At 36.6% G+C, this 21,396-nt stretch overlaps 1 protein-coding gene and 1 long non-coding RNA gene across 3 annotated transcripts in view; one reads left to right on the plus strand and one right to left on the minus strand.

Annotated features, from left to right (window-relative positions):
• LOC116285719 (uncharacterized) overlaps window positions 1-21,396 on the plus strand; it is a 72,288-nt gene that overhangs the window by 995 nt on the left and 49,897 nt on the right. For both annotated transcript variants that reach the window (XR_012059331.1, XR_012059335.1), the window contains exons 2-3: window positions 3,977-5,033; window positions 10,475-10,576. This is a non-coding gene — a long non-coding RNA (uncharacterized lncRNA). The remainder of the gene's footprint in view (window positions 1-3,976; window positions 5,034-10,474; window positions 10,577-21,396) is intronic.
• The window catches only part of LOC102542828 (N-deacetylase and N-sulfotransferase 3), a 147,317-nt gene continuing 144,251 nt past the window's right edge, over window positions 18,331-21,396 (minus strand). The window contains exon 14 of the mRNA XM_015247698.3: window positions 18,331-18,621. Within this exon, the coding sequence (XP_015103184.1) occupies window positions 18,502-18,621 (120 nt within the window). The 3' untranslated portion in view covers window positions 18,331-18,501. The remainder of the gene's footprint in view (window positions 18,622-21,396) is intronic.

Below are 21,396 nucleotides of genomic sequence, written 5' to 3' on the forward strand. Positions count from 1 at the left end.
GGTCTGGTGAATGAAGTGCTACAGTAGAGATCCACGAAGCTTCATAGAATCACTACATACTTTTCTGGTGGGAAGAATTTAATTAGTAAGGGCAAAAGTTGCTGTTATGGTTAGGGTTGGAATGGACAAGTTTGTGGGACAAATTTTAATTTGATAGCATTAAAGCTTTTTCTAAGGCTGACCTTATCTTACCATATCTTTCTTTCTCTAACTTCACCTTACTTCACTGTCTTCATCTAACTAGTCAATGGAAAGGACTATTCAGTAACAAGGCTTAAATACCAAATCACAGTGAGAAGTTTTGCCAAATTAGATTTTATTTAGAATCTCTAACTGACCATCTGTGTTATTTTGCTGAGGCTGGTATACAAAATACCACAGAGTGACTGGCTTAGACAACAAATTTATTTTCTCACTGTTCTGAAGATTAGAAGTCTAAGATCAAGCTGCCTATAGTTTTGTTTCTTTAGAGAACTCTCCTTGGCCTGTGGATGACCCTGTTTCTTCACATCCTCTTCCCTCCGTGTCTTTCTTTATCTTAATACCTTCTAATAAGGACACCAATCATATTAGTTTAGAGCCTGTCCTAATGATCTCATTTAACCTTAATTATCTTTTTAAAGACCTTGTCTCCAAATACAGCCATATTATCAGTACTGGGGTTTAGGACTTCATAATAAATTTTGGGGGACTCAACTGCAGCTCATACCAGCCACTTATCCCAAGCTATTAAGATTTACTGAAGATTTAAAATCAATGTTTCCATTGGATTAAAGTGCTAAAACACTGCATGAAAGAGCGAGAACCGTCGTATTTTTGTTTATGCCCTTTTCTCCATCTTGAATGTCTTCCCACATATTTCCCATCTATTTTTTCCAATCCCATTTTTCTTCCTAAAGTTGACAGAACAGTTATATTAGGTGTACAACATAATGATCTCATACTATTGTGAAATGATCATCACAGTAAGTCTAGTTAACCTCCACCCTCATACATAGTTACATTTTTTTTCTTAGGAGAACTTTTAAGATTTACTTTTTTAGCAGTTTTCAAATATGCAGTACAGAATTATTAACTATAGCCACTATGTTGTACGCTATATCCCCAGGACTTATTTACTTTATAACTGGCAGATTGTACTATGAGTTTATTGGTTGTCTTGTTTCTCATTTTAGAGGAAGAGTTTTCAGCTTTCCACCATTAAGTATGATGTGAGCTGTGGGCTTGATATACATGGTGTTCATTATGTTGAGGTACATTTCCTCTATACCCGCTTTGTTGAGAGTTTTTTTTTTTATCATTAGTGGATGCTGAATTTCCATCTGTTTTCATCTGTCAGAATCCTACTCAGCTTTAAATACTTTGCATTTTTAAATATCTCTTGTTCTATGAAACTTTTCATTACACCAAGTGAATTTGATTTCTCCCTTTTTGTGACACTATACTACTTAACCAGCAGTTTTCTTGTGGTACTTTATCATGTTATAAACTCCTCGTGGTGAAGGACTGTGTCTAACGCTTATTTGAGGTGCCTAACTAAGCAGGGTGACTCACATTAAATGGGCACTAAATTACATTGTCAAATGCTTTGAGGTACTCAGTATGTTTTTCAGGAATTGAGTAAGTTTTATATTTATTTTCAAAAGATGGTTCTTTCCAGGAGGTGGAGTTTAATCCCTCTTCCCTCCCCCAACATTGTCTTGCATATGGGCTGTGCTTAGTTACTTGCTTTCAAAGGGTAGGGTAAGGCAAGAGGGGAAAGCATAACTTTCCATTGGAGAAATCTTGCAAGCACTACCTGGGCCAGGTAAGAAATATCAGCGTGAGTTGGAAGTCGTGTTGATAGTGTGTATCCCGATAAGGTGCATTGAGAAGAGTGCTTCACCTCCTTCTGTGTTATTCTTCCTCAAAGCCCTAACCCCAGTCTAACCATGAGAAAAAATCAGACAGAATCAAACTGATGGACACTCTACAAATTTCCTAACCTGTCCTGAAAACTGTCATGGTCATGAAAAACAAAAGTCTGTGAAACTGCCACAGCATAGGAGATGAGACGTAATGACTGCATGTGATGTGGTATCCTGGCTGTATCCTTGGGCAGAAAAAGGACTTTAATGGAAAACTAGAGAAATCTGAATAAAGTGTAGAATTTAGTTAACAACAGTGTGCCAATGTTGGTTTTTTAGTTGTGACAGAGGTACATGATATTGTAAGATATTAACAATAGGGGAAATTGGAAGAGGGATGTGTGGGAACTCCCTGTATCATTTTTGCAACTTTTCTGTAAATCTAAAACTATTTAAAAATACAGCTTAATAAAAGCAATCATACCTTTACAGTCTATTATATTTTCACTTTAAGAAGTGGTGCTTTAATGATGATTTCTATCTATTAGTGTGAAATTTGTGGCTGTGACGGCCATATTTCTAAATTTGGAGGAATTTGAGATCATACCTAATGAATTTAACCACTGTTTAAGCCAAATCTTTAAGGCTTAGAATAATGTAGTAATAGAAGAAGTATAAATTGTAAATAAAGATTTAAGTATTTTCAAGGTAGAATGTGAGGTGAAGCTGTTAGACTGATAAAATGATGGACAGTATTTCATTTGTGCATTTGATACATAACTGAAACATTTGTTATTAAAAACTCATTCTTCAAACTCTGCTACTTCTCCCTACTCTATTTCCTTTTTTCTTGTAGGGTTTTAGTATAGACTCGATGGTAATCATCAGGGAAACAAAATTCACATAACTGCACATCTGTCATGTGACTGTTGAGATAAGTGGGAGGATATACGGTCAGGAAATGGCCTGTGGGCTTATTTTCATCTTAAAATACTTAGGGTACTTAAACTTGCAGTTGGTGTATACTAGCAATGTGATACCACTGCTGAGAAAATTGTAATAAAAATGTAGTGTTTAGGTGAGAGGAGATAAGAGTTCTCCCCTATCTGTACTAGAATATTCTTTTCAGTTCTGAACACTTTTTTCAGTTGTTTAACATTTAAAAGACTCTAGCAAATGTTTGTTGAGCAGACATGACCCTTGCCTCAATACTACAATGGAATCAAGTCACTTATAGTCAGTTATATCAGAGTTTTTCCAAATTATTCAAAGCTCAAAACCTTGGAGTTATTTTTGATTTCTTCAATCCTTCACTTCCAATTTTTAGTGTGTTTCTTTATTATTCAGTGTATTTATTATCAACTGCAATGTATCAAATTAGCTTAAGGCATGGTGGATTAAGACAATAAGGGTTTATCATCTCATATAATTTCTGCAGACTGGAATCCAAGAGCAGTTTAGTGCTGTCTGTGTATCTCATTAGGTTGCAGTCAGGAGGCTCACTGGGGCTGTAGGAGCCTCTTCCAAGGTGGCTGGCTCAAGATCTTGGCAAGTTAAGTAGTTGTTAGCCTCCAACTCCTCAGCCTGTGGGTCTCCATAGGACTGCTTGAGCGTCTTCAAGTTACAGCAGCTGGTTTTCCCCAAAGTGAGTGATCCAAGAAACAAAGTCCTGATGTTTTTTTAATAACCTAGACTGAGAAGTTATACGCCATCACTTGTTAGAAGTGAGTTACTAATTTCAGCTCACAAAAAAGGAAGGGAAATTACGCTTCATCTCTTAAAGAGGGGAATGTAAATATTTGTTGAAACGAGTTAAAACTGCCTCAATCAAAGTGGGTGAGGTTGTGTTGCAGTTACAGACTTCCTTCTTCCTACCTGCTCATTAAGACATTTCAGTTTTTATTTATATTTTTACAGGGATCTTTCTTTTAGAACATCAGTGATTAGTCTCTTCCTTTTCTTGTCATCTTTAATATTTATTCTTAGTGCCTTATGTTTTTAAAATTGTTCATCAGCAAATATTTAATGAATTCTTACTATATGCCAGGCCCTGTTCTTGGTGCTGGGACAAGAGCAGTAAACAAAACAGACAAAATGTTTTACTCACAGTGCTTGTGTTTTCATGGCAGGAAACAGACATAAGTGAGTATTAGAGTTCTATCAGAGGAGCAGAACTGCTGATCAAAGGTCAAATCACATTGTCAAGTGGAGGAAGCAAGAAAACCGGCAACTGCAAGGATGAACTGGGATCCATGAGAACGGACTGAAATCTGCGTTGGTTTCTCCCTGGTTCCAAGGGTTCAACTTTGACGGTGGAGATGATCTGCAGGAGGAGCCAGTCCTTTGTCACAGACCCAAGTGTTGCTGAAGTTTAAAGAGAAGACCTGGCAGGCACTGAAGAAGATCCGGGCCTGGCTGTCACCCCACACCTACAAGATGAGCTGGCAGGATAGGTGACAGTTTGCATGATCTGCAGTATTGCCTTGTGCCCACTAATCTTCCTGGTATAAAAAGTATAAGAATGCTGTTCCACTTCCACCTTCCAAATCTCAGGCAAAATGTCTCTGTGGCCAGGCTATCCTGGAACTACTCAGAAGAAAGTGGAAATGTAGTCCTACTTATCTAAGTTGACAAAATAAAAATTAACCACAATAAATAAATTGTATGGTATGTTAAAGTCAGTAAGTGCTGTGGAGAAAAATAAGGAAGGGAATGAGCAGTGCCTGGTGCATAGAAACTGTAATTTTAAAAAGAGTGCTGAGGGACGGTCTCACTGAGAAGGTGACATTGAAGAAGACGAGGAAGTGAAACATACTGGTATCGGAAGAAGAATATTCTAAGCAACCAGTGCTTCCTGACTGCACCAAACCTGGTGTGGTAGACAGCCTTTTACAAGGCTCCTAGTGGTTCCCCCCTAAGTTACTCCCTCCCTTATGCAATCCCCTTCCCTTGAGTGGCAAAGTGATGAGATGTCACTTCTGGGATTAGGTATAAGCGACTCTGACTAGTGTCTTGCTACCATTCTTTGTCTTGCCTTTTGGGCTTGCTTGCTTTGATGAACCAAGCTGCTATATTGCAGAGGCCTGTGTGGCAAGGGACAGAGAGTGGCCTCTGGCCAGCATCTGGTAAGGAACTGAGGCTGTCAGACCAACAGCCTGTGAGGAACTGAATCCTGTCAGCAACCAGGTAAGCAAGCTTGGAAGTGAATCTTTAACAGGCTGAGCTGTGAGATGACTACAGACCCAGGTGCTGATTGCAGTCTTGAGAAACACTCAAGCAGAGACTCCAGCTAAGCCATACCTGGGTTCCTGACCGACAGAAAGTGTGTGAGATAAGGTTGTTTTAAGTCAGTACGTTTGGGGATCATTTTTATTCAGCAAGCAGTAACTCATATACTTGGTACAGTCAAGGAACAAAAGTGAGATCAGTTTGGCTGGAGTGGGATAAGCAAGTAGGAAGTGAAGTTAGAAAGATAATAGGCTACCTAGGGCCTTATAAGTCATTGTACAGTTTTTAGATTTCATTTTGTTTGTTTGAGTAAGCTTGGTAGCCATTGGTGACTTTTGAGTAAAAGAATGTTATGATATGACTGGATTTGCATGTTCTTTCTCAAAGGCCTACTGAGAAGAGAGAATAGTGATGGGAATAGGATTGGAGCAGGTAGATTATTTAAGCTAGTGCAATAATACAGATGAGAGAATGGTGTTGGCTTAGTGGTACCAGTGGAGAAAATAAATGATTCAATTCTGGGTATATTTTTATGGTACAGCTGACAGTATTTGGTGACAGATTAGATACAGGATGTAAGAGAAAGGGAAATAGGGTGTGAGGAAAATGGCTCCACGATTTTTTGATTATTTGCTGAGATGGAGATGACTGTGGGAGTAGGAGGTTTGTGGGGAGGTGTACTCAAGAACATAACTTTGTACCTATTAAGTTTGAGATGTCTTTTAGACATCCAAGTAGAGCTGTTAAGTAGGGAGTTGGTTGTGTAAGTATGGCGTTCTGGGGAGAGGTCTGGGCTGGAAAGACAAATATGGGAGCTGTCACGGTGGCACTTAAAGCCATGAGATTGGATTCTAATGCCAAGAGACAAAGTATAGATTGAAAATAAGACCCAGTACTTGGGCCTGTCAACATCTACCAAGAAAAATATCAGGAACCAGCCAGGGAGGTTGAGAAGTGAGGCAAGGATGAAAGCCAGTGGAGTGCAGTGTCCGGAAAGTCAAGAAAAAAGGTTTTCAAATTAAGAGGGCGAGATGAACTGTTCATGGTACAGGTAAGATGGTTGTTGAGAAATGACTATTGTATTTGCAGTGTGGAGGTCATTTGGGACCTTGTTTAGAACTGTTTCAGAGGAAATGGAAGGAGAAGCATCGGTGGCAATGGATTTGGATAACTCATTTGAGGTATTATAAAGGGGAAGAAAAACGGGGCAGTACCTCAGAGGGCTGTGGGATGAAGTGTGGATTATTTTTTAAGCATGGCAACATGTGAAGCATGTTTGTATTCTGTTGGGAAAATTCTGGTAGAAATGAAGGAAATTGATTATGTAGGAGAGAGTTGGTGAATTACTTGGTTGAGGAGGTGGGATTGTGTACACAAAGTAGGAGTTAGCTTAAATGGTGGTTCAAGCAGTTCATCCACTAAAACAGGAGTGTCTGGGTAAATATACTGGTAAGTGAGTCATGTGGTATGAACTTTTGAATGTCTTTTCCATTAACCCCCCCCCCCTTTTTCAGAATAATAGAAAGCAAGGTCATCAAATGAAAGTGCAGCTGGGGGAGGAAGTGTGGATATTTCAGGAGAGAGGGGAAAGTGTAGTTAGGGGCTAGTGTGAATAGACTAGAAAGTGTAGTAGGATTCCTGGGCCACATTAGGGGCCCACTTCAGTACTTGTAATGAATTTAAATTCATTTAAATTAAAAATTAGCATGAGTATGTATTTCCTCCACACCAAGCTGTTACTGTTTTATACTGTCTATAAAATAATATTTGTAAAATATTTAATGCTTTTATACTGGACATACTAAAATAAGTTGAAAATTTAATGATAACTAACTTAACATTCTTTTTTTATTTTCCTCTGTAATATACTTTATAATAATGTTTCGTGATGTCAGACATTTACTCTAGTACTCTAAATATTCACATCTGTATCTGTGAAAAGATAAGCTTATGTTTATGTAAAAACTCAATGGAAACAAGCATCCAATTTTTATGAGGCCACTAGGTGGCGCTGTTAACCTATTGTTTAGGTCTATTTAACCCAAGGTTTTAAATTAAATGCACTCATTTATTATTGTGCATGAATGTATAAATGAATGTGTGGATAATAACATGAAAATTTCAGCATATATAATGGCTCTACCAACCTACCCTCTGGACTCCAGTTTTATATAATAAATATCCAAAGTGAATATTGAAAACCTTTTTCCACTAAAAAGGAACAACTTTCCTCAGATGCAGATTCTAAGAATGTAATTGAAATAGCACAGACCTTTTTTTTATGTGAACTCGATGTGCAGGTTTTTAAAGTACTAAATTAATCAAGTGGAAATTTAATTCATTTTCTATTGTCTGAAGTGTTTAAGTTGATATATTTTTAATTTGGAGTGTATCAAAGTAGACAGTGATTCTGTTGGAGAAATGACATATTTCTGCCAGTCTACCAGAGGGCAAGGATGTAATTGTAATCATCTTACCTAAATAGTACTTGGTCCATGGTACACACTCAGTGAATATTTGTTGAATGAGGAAACTGGGATGATGAAAATGAAAAAAAAATTCTGGGAAATTATATATACAGTATTCAAAAGGAAAAATGAATTGCCTGTTGGTATATCAAAGCAAAGATGACAATTTTTTTTTGGTTTTGATTTTGCAGATCTTACCTCTGTATTTGCCAGAAGTTTTACATTGAGGATATTTTTTTTCCCTCCTGTGGGAATGTATTTCAAATTTTATAATGGAAATTATTTTATAGAGAAAATTTTATGACATTCTTTGGAACTGATTTCTGTTAGTCATTGTTTATAATTGAAATAGATCTTCACTCTCTTAAATCTCAGTATCAGAGGTTTACATTCTTCATGAGACTGTAAGGACTATATTGATTAATTTCTATTTGATCCTCAAAGAACTGGCAGGAGCTCTGAAAAATTTTAGCTTGAGCTGAATCTAGAAAACATTCTTTTTAAAAAAGTAACATAAAAGACTTCAGATGATATATGAAAATACTCCAATTTACTATATAAGATGTTTTAGTAGTTATTTTTTAATTCTGTCCAAGTAAATTTATAGAAAATCAAGTGGAATTAAAACCAGAGAAATTACTTTTATATTTCTTTAATATAAAGCCCTTCTATTTGTATGATAATTTATATAAATGGACACTATGTCTTAAAAGTCAGAAGAGTCCTGAAAGAAGTCCCTGGAATTCTGTACATTTGATAAAAGCAGTAAGAATTTTGGAATATTTCTCATTCTTTAGGGCACTGGACAGTAATGACTGAGAAGGTCTAAGAAGGAAAATATAAAGTGAGCAGACATTAAAGGGGCTCTGAAAAGAACAGTTACTTGTTATTACCTCCTTGAGGTAATAATTATAATAATAATGATAATGGTAATAGATAATGTTATTGAGTGTGTATGTGCTCATTAACTCATTTTATCATCAAAACAGTTGTATGAGAATGTACTGTTATTATCTCCACTTAACAGATGAGTAAATTGAAGCACAGAGAAATAATATGATAAACTGAAGGTTAGGTCTGGGATTTGAGTATAGTCTGACTGGCTCAGTGTTCACGTTCTTAACTGAAATGTTTTGTGAAGGAAGAAGAATGATATTAAGTATAAGATAAATATAAATCTGAGCTCAAATCTCAGATTTTGACTTTACTTCTTGTGTGACTTAGGAAAGTTATCCTTCCCAAACCTATTTCTTCACCTGTAAGCTTGCATTATCTCCCTTTTAGTGTTATTGTTAGGATCATTTTTATGAGTAGTCCAGAGTAGTCCGGTAAATGGAAAGCGCCACTTAAGCGCACATGATCACAATCAGGAAGAACTAATGTACACAGTAAGAATGAGAATGGGATAGGAATGAATTTCTTATAATGCTTATATAAAAGAACGCCACATGAGTAAAAGTAAAAGACTAGAGCTTTTATTGTCTTATATTTAAAAATTAATTTGCTAATTTTAATTCTTTATTAGGAATTCATTATTATCTAAAGTTTGAATTTGTTTCTTCTTATTTAAAAGAAAGACATAGTGTTATTAAGTCTTTCTGTGGTTGGGGAAGTATATATATTTTAGTCAAATTTACTGATTTATAAAAAGTTATACTTTTTTCTAACACTTAACTATATGAAAATGTACCATGTTAAATCTCACATCCTTTACCTTTTTTCCTTTGCCACTTATTTATTGCTAAATTAATTAATTAATTCAACAAGTATCTATTGAGCACCTATTGTGTGTCAGAGACTAGACAGATAAATGTGAGGATACATTGGTGAAAGAAAACAGACAAATACAGTTGCCTTCATGAAGCTTATTTGAGCAGAAGAAAACATGTAGTAAAATTAGTAAATTATATAGTTATAAGATTATAGGTGCTATGGCAAAAAAAAATAGATCAAGGTAACAGGAATTGGGGTATTAAGGGAGGGGGGAAAAGTGAAATTTTATGTAAGGTTGTTGGTGTTGGCCTTTTTTGAAAGATGACATTTGAGCAAACACCCAAATACATTTCAGGAGTTAGCCATGTGGACATGTGAGGGAACGTCAGCTCAAAGGCTCTAAGATAGTCAGTGAGGAAATCATCGCATCTGTTGCAGAGTGAGAGAGGGGGAAGGACAGGACCTGAGGTCACAAAGGCAACAATGTCAGATCACGTAAGACCTGGTACTCTGACAGAAAAGGAGAGCTATAGCAGGATTTTTAACAGAAGAGTGCTCTGACCTAATTTGTAACAAGATTATTTTGGGTGCTGAGCTGACAGTAGATTATAGAGCACAGGGATAGAGGCAGGGAAAATATCCAAGATAAAGAGGATGTTAGCTTAGAGCAGGGTGGTGGCAGTGGAGCTGGTGAGAAGTGGTTGGTTTTAGATAGAAACTGAAGACAGAGCTGACGGGATTTCTTGACAGCTTGAATGTGGGGTATGCTAGTCAGGAGAGTGACTATCCCAACATATTTACAGGTTTTGCCCCCACTCAAGGCACTATTATATAAGGGAATGACTCTTAGGGTGTGTCTGCCATAGGATGGAACAGACCGTCTTGTAGGGAGATCAGAATCTGCAGATGTGCTGCAGACTCATGTCTAGTAAATGCCTCCCCCAGCTCTTCTTAACTGAGACAGAGTCTGTCAATACTCTTGACCCTTGTCATTTGCTCTTTTTCCATGCGTCTCCATTGTTGCTAATTGAACCTGGGGTATAATGCTTGTATAATGGGTATAAATTCCATGATCCACAACCTATGCAGAAATGTAGCTTTCTTTAGTTTTTGGTAACTGTCTCTATTTAAGATATATTTCATCACTTTAGGGGTTTTTAATTCTGTTTTAGAAAAACCCAGTCAAATTCAGGATTCATCTCTCCCTTTCTTCTCAAGGTGATCTTGGCAAAGGACACCATGTTAGAGGGTGACACTTTGGCCTCAGACATCATCCGTATTCTGCTGGCATAGTATGAATCTCATCAAGTGCAGTCTTAGGTAAGTGGGCTCTTCCCATGCCCTGCAGGCATCAGTCTGCTGGTCAGTAGGTGTCCTCTTGGTCCTAGCTACTGGGTCCCTTTGGATCTAAATTCTCAGAAGTTTCTACAGCTCCCATGGAGAATGGGGATTTTTATATGTTGTCCTGTGCCACTGTGGACACTGTGTAATCTCTAGAATACCATGTCCTGTTTCTACGATTTTGCTCCAATACCATTGATGGGCAGAACACATAGATGAGGTTGCTGCTTGGCTAACTTTTAGATGGAAAGTAGGACACAGCTTTCTCTCCTCTTGGATCCTCAGTCTTAAAGAAGATCTGTCAGTCTTTCATTTTTAGGACTTGCTTTGGTGACAAGGCGGAGGGGCAAGGGGAGAAGAAACTCATACCCATGTCCCCCTCTCTTCTCCCTCCCTAGTATTCCTCCATCTCCAGCCAGGCAGCTTCCAGTCTGGGAGTGGAATGGGAAGGTGATAGGAGGTGTTGTCTGACTTTTCATCTGTTTTCTTTCTAGGTTATTTTTTATGGTTTAAGTTTTGGCTTTTGGTACTTAAATTACTTACAATTCCTATGCCCACTAGTGGTTCTCACACTCTTTGGTCTCAGGAGCCTTTACAATTTTAAAAAATTTTTGAGGACGCCAAATGGGTTTTGTTTATAAGGGTTGTATCTCTCAGTATTTACTATATTAGGAATGTAAATTGAGGAACTAAAAAACCATTAACTTGAAAGCAAGAAGAGCAAGCCCATAATAAGATCATAGTTTTGTTTAAAAATAACTGTTTTCCAAAACAAACAAAAAAAATTAATGAAAAGAGTGGCACTGTGTAATGTATTTGCAAATCTCTTTAAAGTTTGGCTTCATAAAAGAAATCTGGATTCTGATACGTATTTTTGCATTCAGTCTATTTTGATATGTTGGTTTTGCTGAGGTATATGAAGAAAATCTGACTTACCCAAGTATGTTTTTGAGGAAGGGAAGTATATATAGCCTTTTCAGATAATTGTGGATATTTTTCTTTGATACGACACTAAAACTTGACAAGTAGTATTTTCTTAAAGGATATTTGTATTGTGGAATCTGAAGCCAAATCAATGAGCTTTTCATACTCTGCTACATTAAAAACTGTTAGTTTATCTTGCCCTAAGAATACCATTGTAATGGTTGTGCCATGTATGATGATTTTGTAACCTCTTGCATTGGTTATTTGGAAAATACTGGTTTACTGAGTTGTGCAGATCTCCCAAATGTTGATACATTTCATTATTTACTATTAGAAAATCATTTTTGTTAATATCTCCATAAGTCTCATCAGAGAAAGTATTTAAATAATAGTCTACCATTAAGCTCCTAGTAGCAGATACAAGTTCTAATTTTCAATGAAAGCTCAGATTTTATCGGTGGCAGTACCATTAGTTGTTTTTCTTAAAGTGACAAGCTCACTGTTCAGTTTTTAAAAAAAATGTCTGCCAGTTGCTCACGTCTGAATAACCATATCTCCCTGTCAATCATTCTTTCAAGTAAAAATGATGTTCTTTGACTACAGTAGCTGTTTTTTTTAAATTAAATAAATTGAATAAAAAAATAAAGTAGCTAGTTAAAGTTGCAACTCAAACAATTGCTCAGGTGCTTGTCTTTGAGACAGCTATATACTTCAGTATGTAGTGGAGGTGCCCTAGGCATACTTCATGTTTTGATGCAGAAAATATTAAAAAGACAGGTACTCAAGGGTTGAAATTTAATAGTATTACTAATTCTTACTGCTTCATTAAGGGCATTCTTAAGTGAAGCTAACTTTGTAAATGAGTGTGTGTTGGTGGAGAATATAGTGATGATGAATGTAGACTGATGTTACTTACTTGATTAATGTTAAAGCACCAGCAGTTTTACCCATTATTGCTCTTGCAAGGTCAATGAAAATATCAACACAATGACAAACGAATATGATAAATTGGTATTATTTTGAAAACAGTTTTGACCTTGCAGAGTCCCTAAAGAGGGCTTGGGCCTGCCAGGGGTCAGACTAGATCTTTAGAACCATTTCCCTACAGCACTAAGTAAGGCTAAGCACCACGAGAGCTCTTCCCTGTTAGTTCATCTCCTGGATAATGTCCAACAACTGATGCTAATGTCAGCTGCTGGTTAGATCCGCCTCTGTGATCTTCCCATCCGATGGGATACTACTGGGGCTGCATATTTAGCCTTACTCTTTAAATGATAGATTATTGCTGTTGTAATAGAAGTGCTACATGCACTGGGAAATAACAATTCAAATATTTCTTCTTGGTCTTGCACTCTAGCCTGAACTAGCAAAGATAACTAACTCCCTTTTACCATTTCTGCTCATGTTGTGTTGATTCACCCATTATTCCAACCATCGTTTACCTTGATTTCTTGGTTTGTTATCTCTAAGCAGTATCTGTTGGCTCCCACATGAAGGAGGAGACATTTGGCTCCTTTGTACCATTGTTCCTCACTTACACTCCTGATTTTTGAGCATGTATTTATATTTCTATTTTTGTTTCTAGTCCCTTTTGTTATGTTTGTGGCTTTGAATAATGTGCTTAAATAGATTTCTGCTGAACTTACCATGGGCCAAAAGCAGACCAGAGTGTTTTCCAAAGGGAAGTGCGGGAGGAGAGGTTGAGTTACTCAGACCCAGTTTCTGCTTCCAGCTTTACCTCCTAGATAATTCATGGCTCCTGCCCTGTGGCAGAATGTGTGAGAGATAGGAAGAGTCAACTGTTACAATAACTGATGATAAAATTAAGCAAGGGGGGAAGCAGTTAACAGTGATCACATTTGACTTCTTCCCTTGATGGATGAGGAAATTGATGACCCCAAAGGAAAAGTGAGCTACCCAATGTTATTTAGTTAAAAACAGAGTCCAATCTGTCCTCTTTGCTATTCCAGTTGTACTGAGGACATCCCTGTAATTAACTGGGAATCGAAGCAACATGGTTTTATCAAGTTGATCATAGGTGGAAATGAGAATTTGTCAATATTGCATGTTCATAGCTTTTTATTATTTTAAAAATTAGAATCTTTAACTTTTTATAAGTTTGTCAATTTATTCATTTGTATGTGAAACAAATGCTATTTTTTGATAGTATGTTCTTTGTGGACTTTTTAAAGTATTGTTTGCTTTGAAAGACAGAAATTAAGTTCTGAAAAGATACACCACAGCCCTAGGAGTATATATAGCATTTTGAGCTTGCATTTCTGTTTAGAGTGGTTGAAACTGAAAGAAAATTCAGATGCAGAATTTTATTTACCAAATAGGGAAAAGAAGACCAGTCTTCTCTGGTCCAATTATATAAATTATGCATAATATTTAAGAGCAAGATCTGGTTTCCATTTCAGTTATTGATTTGAAATAGAGCATTCTGGCATCAGAAATGTAGACAGCCGGCATTTCCTGTGCTTAATTTATTCCCTCAGAACCAAGAAACAGCTTGATGTAGACAGTTTTATGTAAGATTTGTCACAGTTCCTGTGTGCTTTGGAAATGTTTCACTTTTCATTCAGTTTATTTCAGTTTTCTGAATGCTAAAATGTGGGCAAATGCTTTCTTCTTACCAATATCATGGAAGCTTTGTGGTGTGAGTATTTAATTTGTGAAATTTGCTTTGACTTCCGTGAAAGGGATTGCTGGGCAAATAAAATATTTGACCTGAATCTGGCAAGTGAATGTCTTTCTTAAACACTTTTTGACACTGTTCATGATTCTTCTTTCTCTAAAGAGGAGATAATGAAAATATAGCAGGTTCGATTTTCAGTGATTCATTAATCTTTGTATATATAACTTTTGGGACTATACTGAGATTATATATATATATATATATATAATATAGAGATATAACCCAAAGATTAAGATAGTTACAAGATTAATGGAAGAAGGTAGAAGAGGAGCTTAAAAATAAATTTCATATACTAATAAATAAGTATATAAATTCTCTGTTACTTTTGCTAAGAGCACTGAATATATAGAGAACCATATAGACAACAGATTGAGGACAAAAAATAGCAAGAACTAATAGTAGCACTGGATGAGGAAAAGTGGCCCTCAAATTCTGTGAGGCCCCCTGGCCACAGGTGAGAGGCTTACTTGAAGTTGACTCTAGATTTTCTTGGGAATGGAATCAATGTCACACTATGTCTTTAGCTTTCATCCTCAAAGCTAAAATTCATGGCTTGACCTTGTGAAATTTACTTTGCTTTTAAATAAAGTAAGTGAAGAGAACGTAAACATTTCAAGCCAACACAAGTAATTTCTTAAGGATTATCCACCTCAAGTATTCACTGCTCTTTCCATGACTGCCAACTATTTGGGGATGGGTGTGTGTGGCGAGATGGGTGGGCAGTAAGAAGGCAGCAGCTATGTTGTAGGTGGTGACCAAGCAGAGTCAGCTCTGGCAGAATGGAATTCAGCTAGACAGTGTGATTTGAAAACAGAGAAATCCCTTCATTCTAAAATATTTGAGGTGTAAAGTGCCTCTTCATTAGTGGGCTTTTGGGCTAAAGCATAACTTGTTGAAATTGCAGATGTCTTTGGAAAGCATAATATTATAAGTCATTATAAGCCACTAACATTGACAGCATTGGATTATTAACTGGTCATCAGTTGGCCCTGGAGTCGATAGAACATATGATGGCATATTTAGATAGAAAGTTGGGAGTCAGATGTGTTCTAGATTGGAGAACTATGGGGGAGATAATCCTGTGAGGAATCAACTGGTGCATGTGGACAGGATGGGCTGCAACATGAGGAAATCTGATTTCTAGAAAAGAAAGAACAGGAATAGAGAAAAGAAAGTTTGTGGAAAATGTAGGTAAATATCTAACTCTCCTGGTCCCTCCCCCACTTTGTTTTGCAGAGATTGTTTTGCTAGATTTTTAATAAAAGAGAGACTAGCTAATATCTTTTAAAGCTCTAAAGAAAAGAGTCCATTTTGGGGAGCAGAGCAGAGTACTGGGAGTAAGAAATGCTATAATTATTCAGGCTCTTACGTCTGTTAAGTAACAGCTGTGTGGTTTGCTTATTCTCTGGTCCCATGAATGATCCTGGGACCTTCTTTTATGTATTAGAACTTAAAAAAAAATACTAGCATTGATAAGAAGATCTATGAAAGGTTATTTATTAAAAACAGACTTACTGGTTTCCTACTGGGAAGTTTTCCATGCAGCTCTCGATGTTAAATTGCATTAGTGGTATCTATGTTTTATAGCCACCTCCTGCTCTGTCGCAGGCAAACACAAACCATCAAATGCCCACTTATTACCTGAAATCACCAGGCCCAAACTCTTCACTTTCTTATCACAGTTTATTGTTGTACATATGAGGTACCATGCTGCTATCAGAGTTATATCCAGGTTTTTTATTTTAAAAAACTCAGAGAAAAAAATGTTTCCAGTAATTTTCATTCAATGTGAATGACGAGGATACTATAGCTATAAACATTGAAATAACCATTTCATTTCTTCCTGAGGAAGTTTCATATGTTAAGCAATGAAAAAGGAACTCTATACAAAGCTAGCTGAAAATCACATTATCTCTCATTCTTTTCTCGTGTGTATTTATGTTACTTTCAGAAGAGCATAATAACCAGCTGGAAGATATAATGTAGGAAGTACGCATGTCCTCTAGAATTTGATGTTGCCTCTCAGACACATGGAGCGGTCAAAATTCCTTTCAAAGGTCTGCTGCTCTCGGTAGCATAATACCTGTACTATGAGTGAGCACATTGTGGTATGATCTCTTCTTGTTTCTCCTCTCATTACACAAGCATGCAGTGTGTTTTTAACATTTCTTAAAGGGCAAACTGTGTAGCTGACTCAGTTTACCTCAATGAAATTATGCCAGTAGCTTGGGCCAGAAGTTTAAGTGCACATCTCATCCTTGAAACATAGCGTATCAGTTTTTCTTTTCCTTTTTTATCAGTAGAAATGTTGTTGTCAAAATGAAAACATGATACTGTATGTAACTGCTGGGGCCTAGTCTCACTATGTTTGACCCTCTTAAGACGGTTTCTTAAATTAGTGGAGACAAAAGACCATGTTCATTTTCCCAGCATATTTAACATGTGCTGCTTCAAAACAGGCAGCATAAGCGTGAAGATTGAGTTTGACATATTTTTCCAAATGACTTTGATTTTGCTTTTCAGTCAGGGGTCTTAAAAACTGATTGTTTCTGCCAATAGCCTGTTTGTTGCAAAATCAGTGTGTCATTTGAGTTCATAACACTTAAACATTTTCACTAATAATTATAATGTAATTTAAAAAATTTATAGTGAGTGGAAGGATCTCAAAATTTGTTTTCTAGTTAGTGAATCATCAATAGAGTTTAGTTTTACACATTAAAATGACAATGAAAATTTCTGGGCATATCTTTTTTTTCTAATCATACTTTTGGTAACATTTTACAAAGGCTTATGTAATCATAGCAGGGAATTTATTTACTACTTAATTTCCTATGTGTACAGTATATTTAAAATTTAAGTAAATATAAACAGGAAAATAAGTATGACATTTTATTTTTTGAATGTCTTATTAATCATATAATCATTAAAAATTTAAGTGTAAATATATTTTAAGAACTGTGCCTGGTTCATCTTTGTACTTCTTCCATTTAATTTAGTAGATAATCCCTAAATTTAACTATTTCCTATTGTCTTCCATAAGAATGATGTATGAAATACTCTAAAAAAATGGGATTCGGCTTTGCTTATATTTTTCTGCGTTGTATTACTGCAAATATCAGATTAAAAATCATATATTAATTTGTTTTTTGTAATAGATCTCTACATTACATATTTTCATTCTGAATTATCTAAAGAAATGTACTTTTTCTATAATTTAACATAAGTAACCCAATATATCGTCTAGAGAAATTGTCCTTAGTATTCATTTAATAGGTTTTATGCTGGGGAACATTAAAAAACAGTTATTTACATTGTAAGTCAATCTGTTTCTGGAGATGATACACACCTCAGATTCTATGCAAGCATTTCTATAGAACCAGTAAGGACTACTGGAGTTGATTTGCAGCCCAGAGAAAAGGAACATAAGTTGTCAATCATATATCTTTAGACACCTACAATTTGTCCTGTTAGAGGATTTAGTTAGTACACTTTAGATTATTGTTTACTGTTTTGGTATACTCAGTGTGTTTCTATTTCTCATCCAATGGCTTCACAACATATCTTTCAGTATAGCAATTATGTTATGATAGAAAAGTTAGTAACTTTTGCATGAATGCACTAGACTATGTGTATGAAAAATCACTTTTTTTTCTATAGCACTTATCTTTTCTTTTTTTTTTGGATGCAGGTAAAGCTCATACGTAACTTTTCCAGTCTGCTCTAGCACAAATTGTAATTGATAATTCTTTCTAAATACTTAGTGAATTTATATTTTGGCAAGCATTTTTGATGAGTATTACACTTTGGTGTTTTATGCTACGTTGTGATGTTTACTTTGCTTCTTTGTAGGACACTTTATAGAATCAAAGAATAAGAAAACATTGTACAGGCAAACAGCGGTCTAAAAATCTACAGAGACACAATCTTAGTTGATATATAAAAGTGTAAATATTACTACGAAATGGAACAGTTCTGCATCTGTGTTTGATATTTATACTGGTTGCTATTGATTTCCACATGAGTGCACAGTAGTCTGTAATAATCCCACAGGCTCAGACACCGGTTAAGAGAAAGGACCTGGGTCTCAAGGCTTGTAACTTTCTCTTTTTTGTTTCTAATCATCCAAGTGCCAGCACATGGAAGGAACTTTGTTCTTTTTTTTTTTTGTTTTTTCTCATTTGAAGAGGTATATTTTTTACACAGCCTTTTGGTAGCTTCTGGAAGCTTTGGGAGAGGTGAGCGTTACAATAGGGGCCGAGTCTCGAGAAGTTTCCTCTCAGTGCTATCTCACTTTCTGCAGCTCCTGTCTCAGCCAGGCGGGCAGAGGATGCCCCAGTTTGTGCAGCAGCTTGGAGAGTTCCACGTTGTGATCACGATAGTAGCTGGACAGAAATGCTCTGCTCTGGGGCCAGAGGAGGAGATGAAAGGATATTTCATTTTGATTGTCAAAGTATATACTTTGTATACTTGGACAATATTTAAATCTGTATCAAGTACGTGGTACTGGTTTAAAACTGGTGTAAAGCATATGGACTGTTAATTTAGCACAATATAAACACAGGGACTCTGTTCTTCAAAATACATACTTTGCACATATAACGCTGTTTTTACTAGGGAATGGGCTTTCCTATCAGGTATGTGACCTATCTGTGCAGAGTTAAATGTTAAAACAACTAGACTGAGTTGCTAGAAATATAGCTGTAGCAACTGACTGGGCCTAATATTACGCTCTATTAAAATCATCCTGGCTTTGGAGAAAGAGCTGATTTGGTAAATCTATAAAATCAAATATTCTTTTGTCATCATTAATTTACATTTAGATTTTAAATATAATATTTTCTTAAGAGATCTTTTAAGGCATATATACAAAGTACTCACTGCTAAAACAGTACTTTGGTAAACCTTAAAAAAATGTAGTAGGTAAACCTGTAACCTGGTATGTTTTATTATTTGACACAAGGAAGGGAAGGAATACCCTGCAAACTGTTCTGACTCACACGGAGGCAGATTTCCCTTCAATAAAGACAAATAACTGAAATGGTCAGAAGTGGAAAGTGCTGATGGCATTTAGTGGGGTTTATATGCAGTGTAGATGACGTTACTAGGAATGTTGTGAAGGGGGATTTCTGCATCTGTATCTGTAACCTCCCTGCTTTAGACTATTCTGAGGTTTTTTAATTGAGCTGAATCTTTAAGAAGTTTTTATTTAATTCCTTGTGTGCTGTTTGTTTTAAACACATAGAGAAACATTTCACCTTGTATTGATAATTTCACTATAACATAGTGATTTTTGCCGTAATTATGATCATTGGAACGAGACTGAACATTTGTACTATATTCTAACATTACTGTGATCAAGGGAGAACCCAAACCTTTGTGTAGTTTATGCATCAGTCTGTCTCATTTCTCTGTTTCTGGTCTTCAGTCATTAGCTCTAAACCACTGACAAGCCCAGCTGGCAGACCCAGGCCAGGGAACGGTATGGATAAATGATATTTCCCAGATACCCCACCCAGGGGCCTGCTCATCCTATGCCCTTTTTGCTGCCAGCCAGGTCTGGACTCCATGAATGAGCTCTAGGTCTTAATGCAGAGTCTGAGTTTTGAATTTACCCACTGTGTTCTCTCTTACCATCTCACTTTGCATTGTTCCTCTTTACAATGGAAGCCTTGTTTAGAAAAATAGCAGCCCAGGGCTGCCCAGCTCCTGCCAGCTTGCCCCCTAATATTTCCCATATGGCAAAGGATTATCCAACATCTTAACTAACTTTAGAATTGAACCTTCTGGGTCTATATATACTACACATCCCTTTGGCTCATACCTTTTAATACTGAGGATTATCTTCCCTCAATTTATTGGCCTTTTTGGCATTATCTTCAAACCTCGCTGCTGGTATCAGGGCTGCTTTTGTAGTCACCCCCTGGTCCTGTGCCCCATTATGTGTGTATGTCTGTCCTCATAATCATGTCCCCATAATCAAGTACCCCTTCCTCTTGTTGCTCTGCTCCCTCATGCGGCAAGATAACTGATAACAGGATTTGCAAAGTACACCATGCCCTATTTGAGAGTCTAATATGTTCAGGCCAGAAGTTACTAGGACAGAAATCAGTGATGTGCAGGATTCATCGTACACACATTACCTGATGATCATTCAAAGAGGGGACTATTTTAGATGGTGAGATCACAGATAATATATATGCTAATGTATGCTAATGTAGTCTACTTCATGAAAACTCGTGAAATTAATGTAATAAGAGGGAATAATAATAATATATACTTTTATCATATAAAATATGATAAGATAAGGAATCACATAGTAACTTCAATTATCAGGTTGTTTATTGTTTAAAGAATCTATCAAATGCTTTTGATTTGAAGAGGTGATAGACTTAGTGGTTAATATAAAATGTCAGTTTTTATTCCTTTCGTGTAATATATTTTGATCAACAAAGTCAGAGTGGAAGCAGGCCAACAACGTTCTTAATTTCCAGGATGAAATGCATCCTTTGATGTTTTAGAGATAGTTGTAGGGAAGGGTGCTGGTGTTTTTCTGTAGTAGAAGGAGAACAAGCAGTGTGGTGACAGTTCTGCCTACTCTGATGTTCCACACGTTTGTTTCCAGTACCTCCATGAAGTGTCCTGAGAGGTCACTATTTGCACAAAATCAGCTACTCTACTCCCTCAAGTAAACCTAGTATGTATATGGTATCGTGACATAATAAGAAATATTTACTTGGTTTTTGTCTCTGGTTCCTGGCACAGAGCTCCTACAACCCTTGTAATTTCCTGAGTGATAGGGGTGAGAACAGGGGTGTCTTTTGTTATTTATAACAAGTTCCTTTAAACCTTACCTGAGTTTCTGAGTTTATGCTCATGAGGTGACTCTTATGGGCCCCTAGATAGCTTCATATAGGGGCTGGTTGCTAGAGGAACCAAACATGTAATTAGAAGGTTGGAACTTTCAGCCCCACCCTCTGACTTCTGGGGAAGGGGAAGGGCCTGGGGTTTGAGTTAATCACCTATGGCCAATTGCTGAATCAAGCATGCCTATGTGATGGAACCTCTGTGATGCCTCAGGATTGGTAAATGCATCCGTCTGCTGGGAGGATGGTACACCCCAGACTCCTGTGCTCAGGACCCTTCTGGACCTTGTCCTATGTACCTTCATTTATAATAA

Source organism: Vicugna pacos, chromosome 2 (assembly GCF_048564905.1).
Source record: "Vicugna pacos chromosome 2, VicPac4, whole genome shotgun sequence".
NCBI classification, from domain to species: domain Eukaryota; kingdom Metazoa; phylum Chordata; class Mammalia; order Artiodactyla; family Camelidae; genus Vicugna; species Vicugna pacos.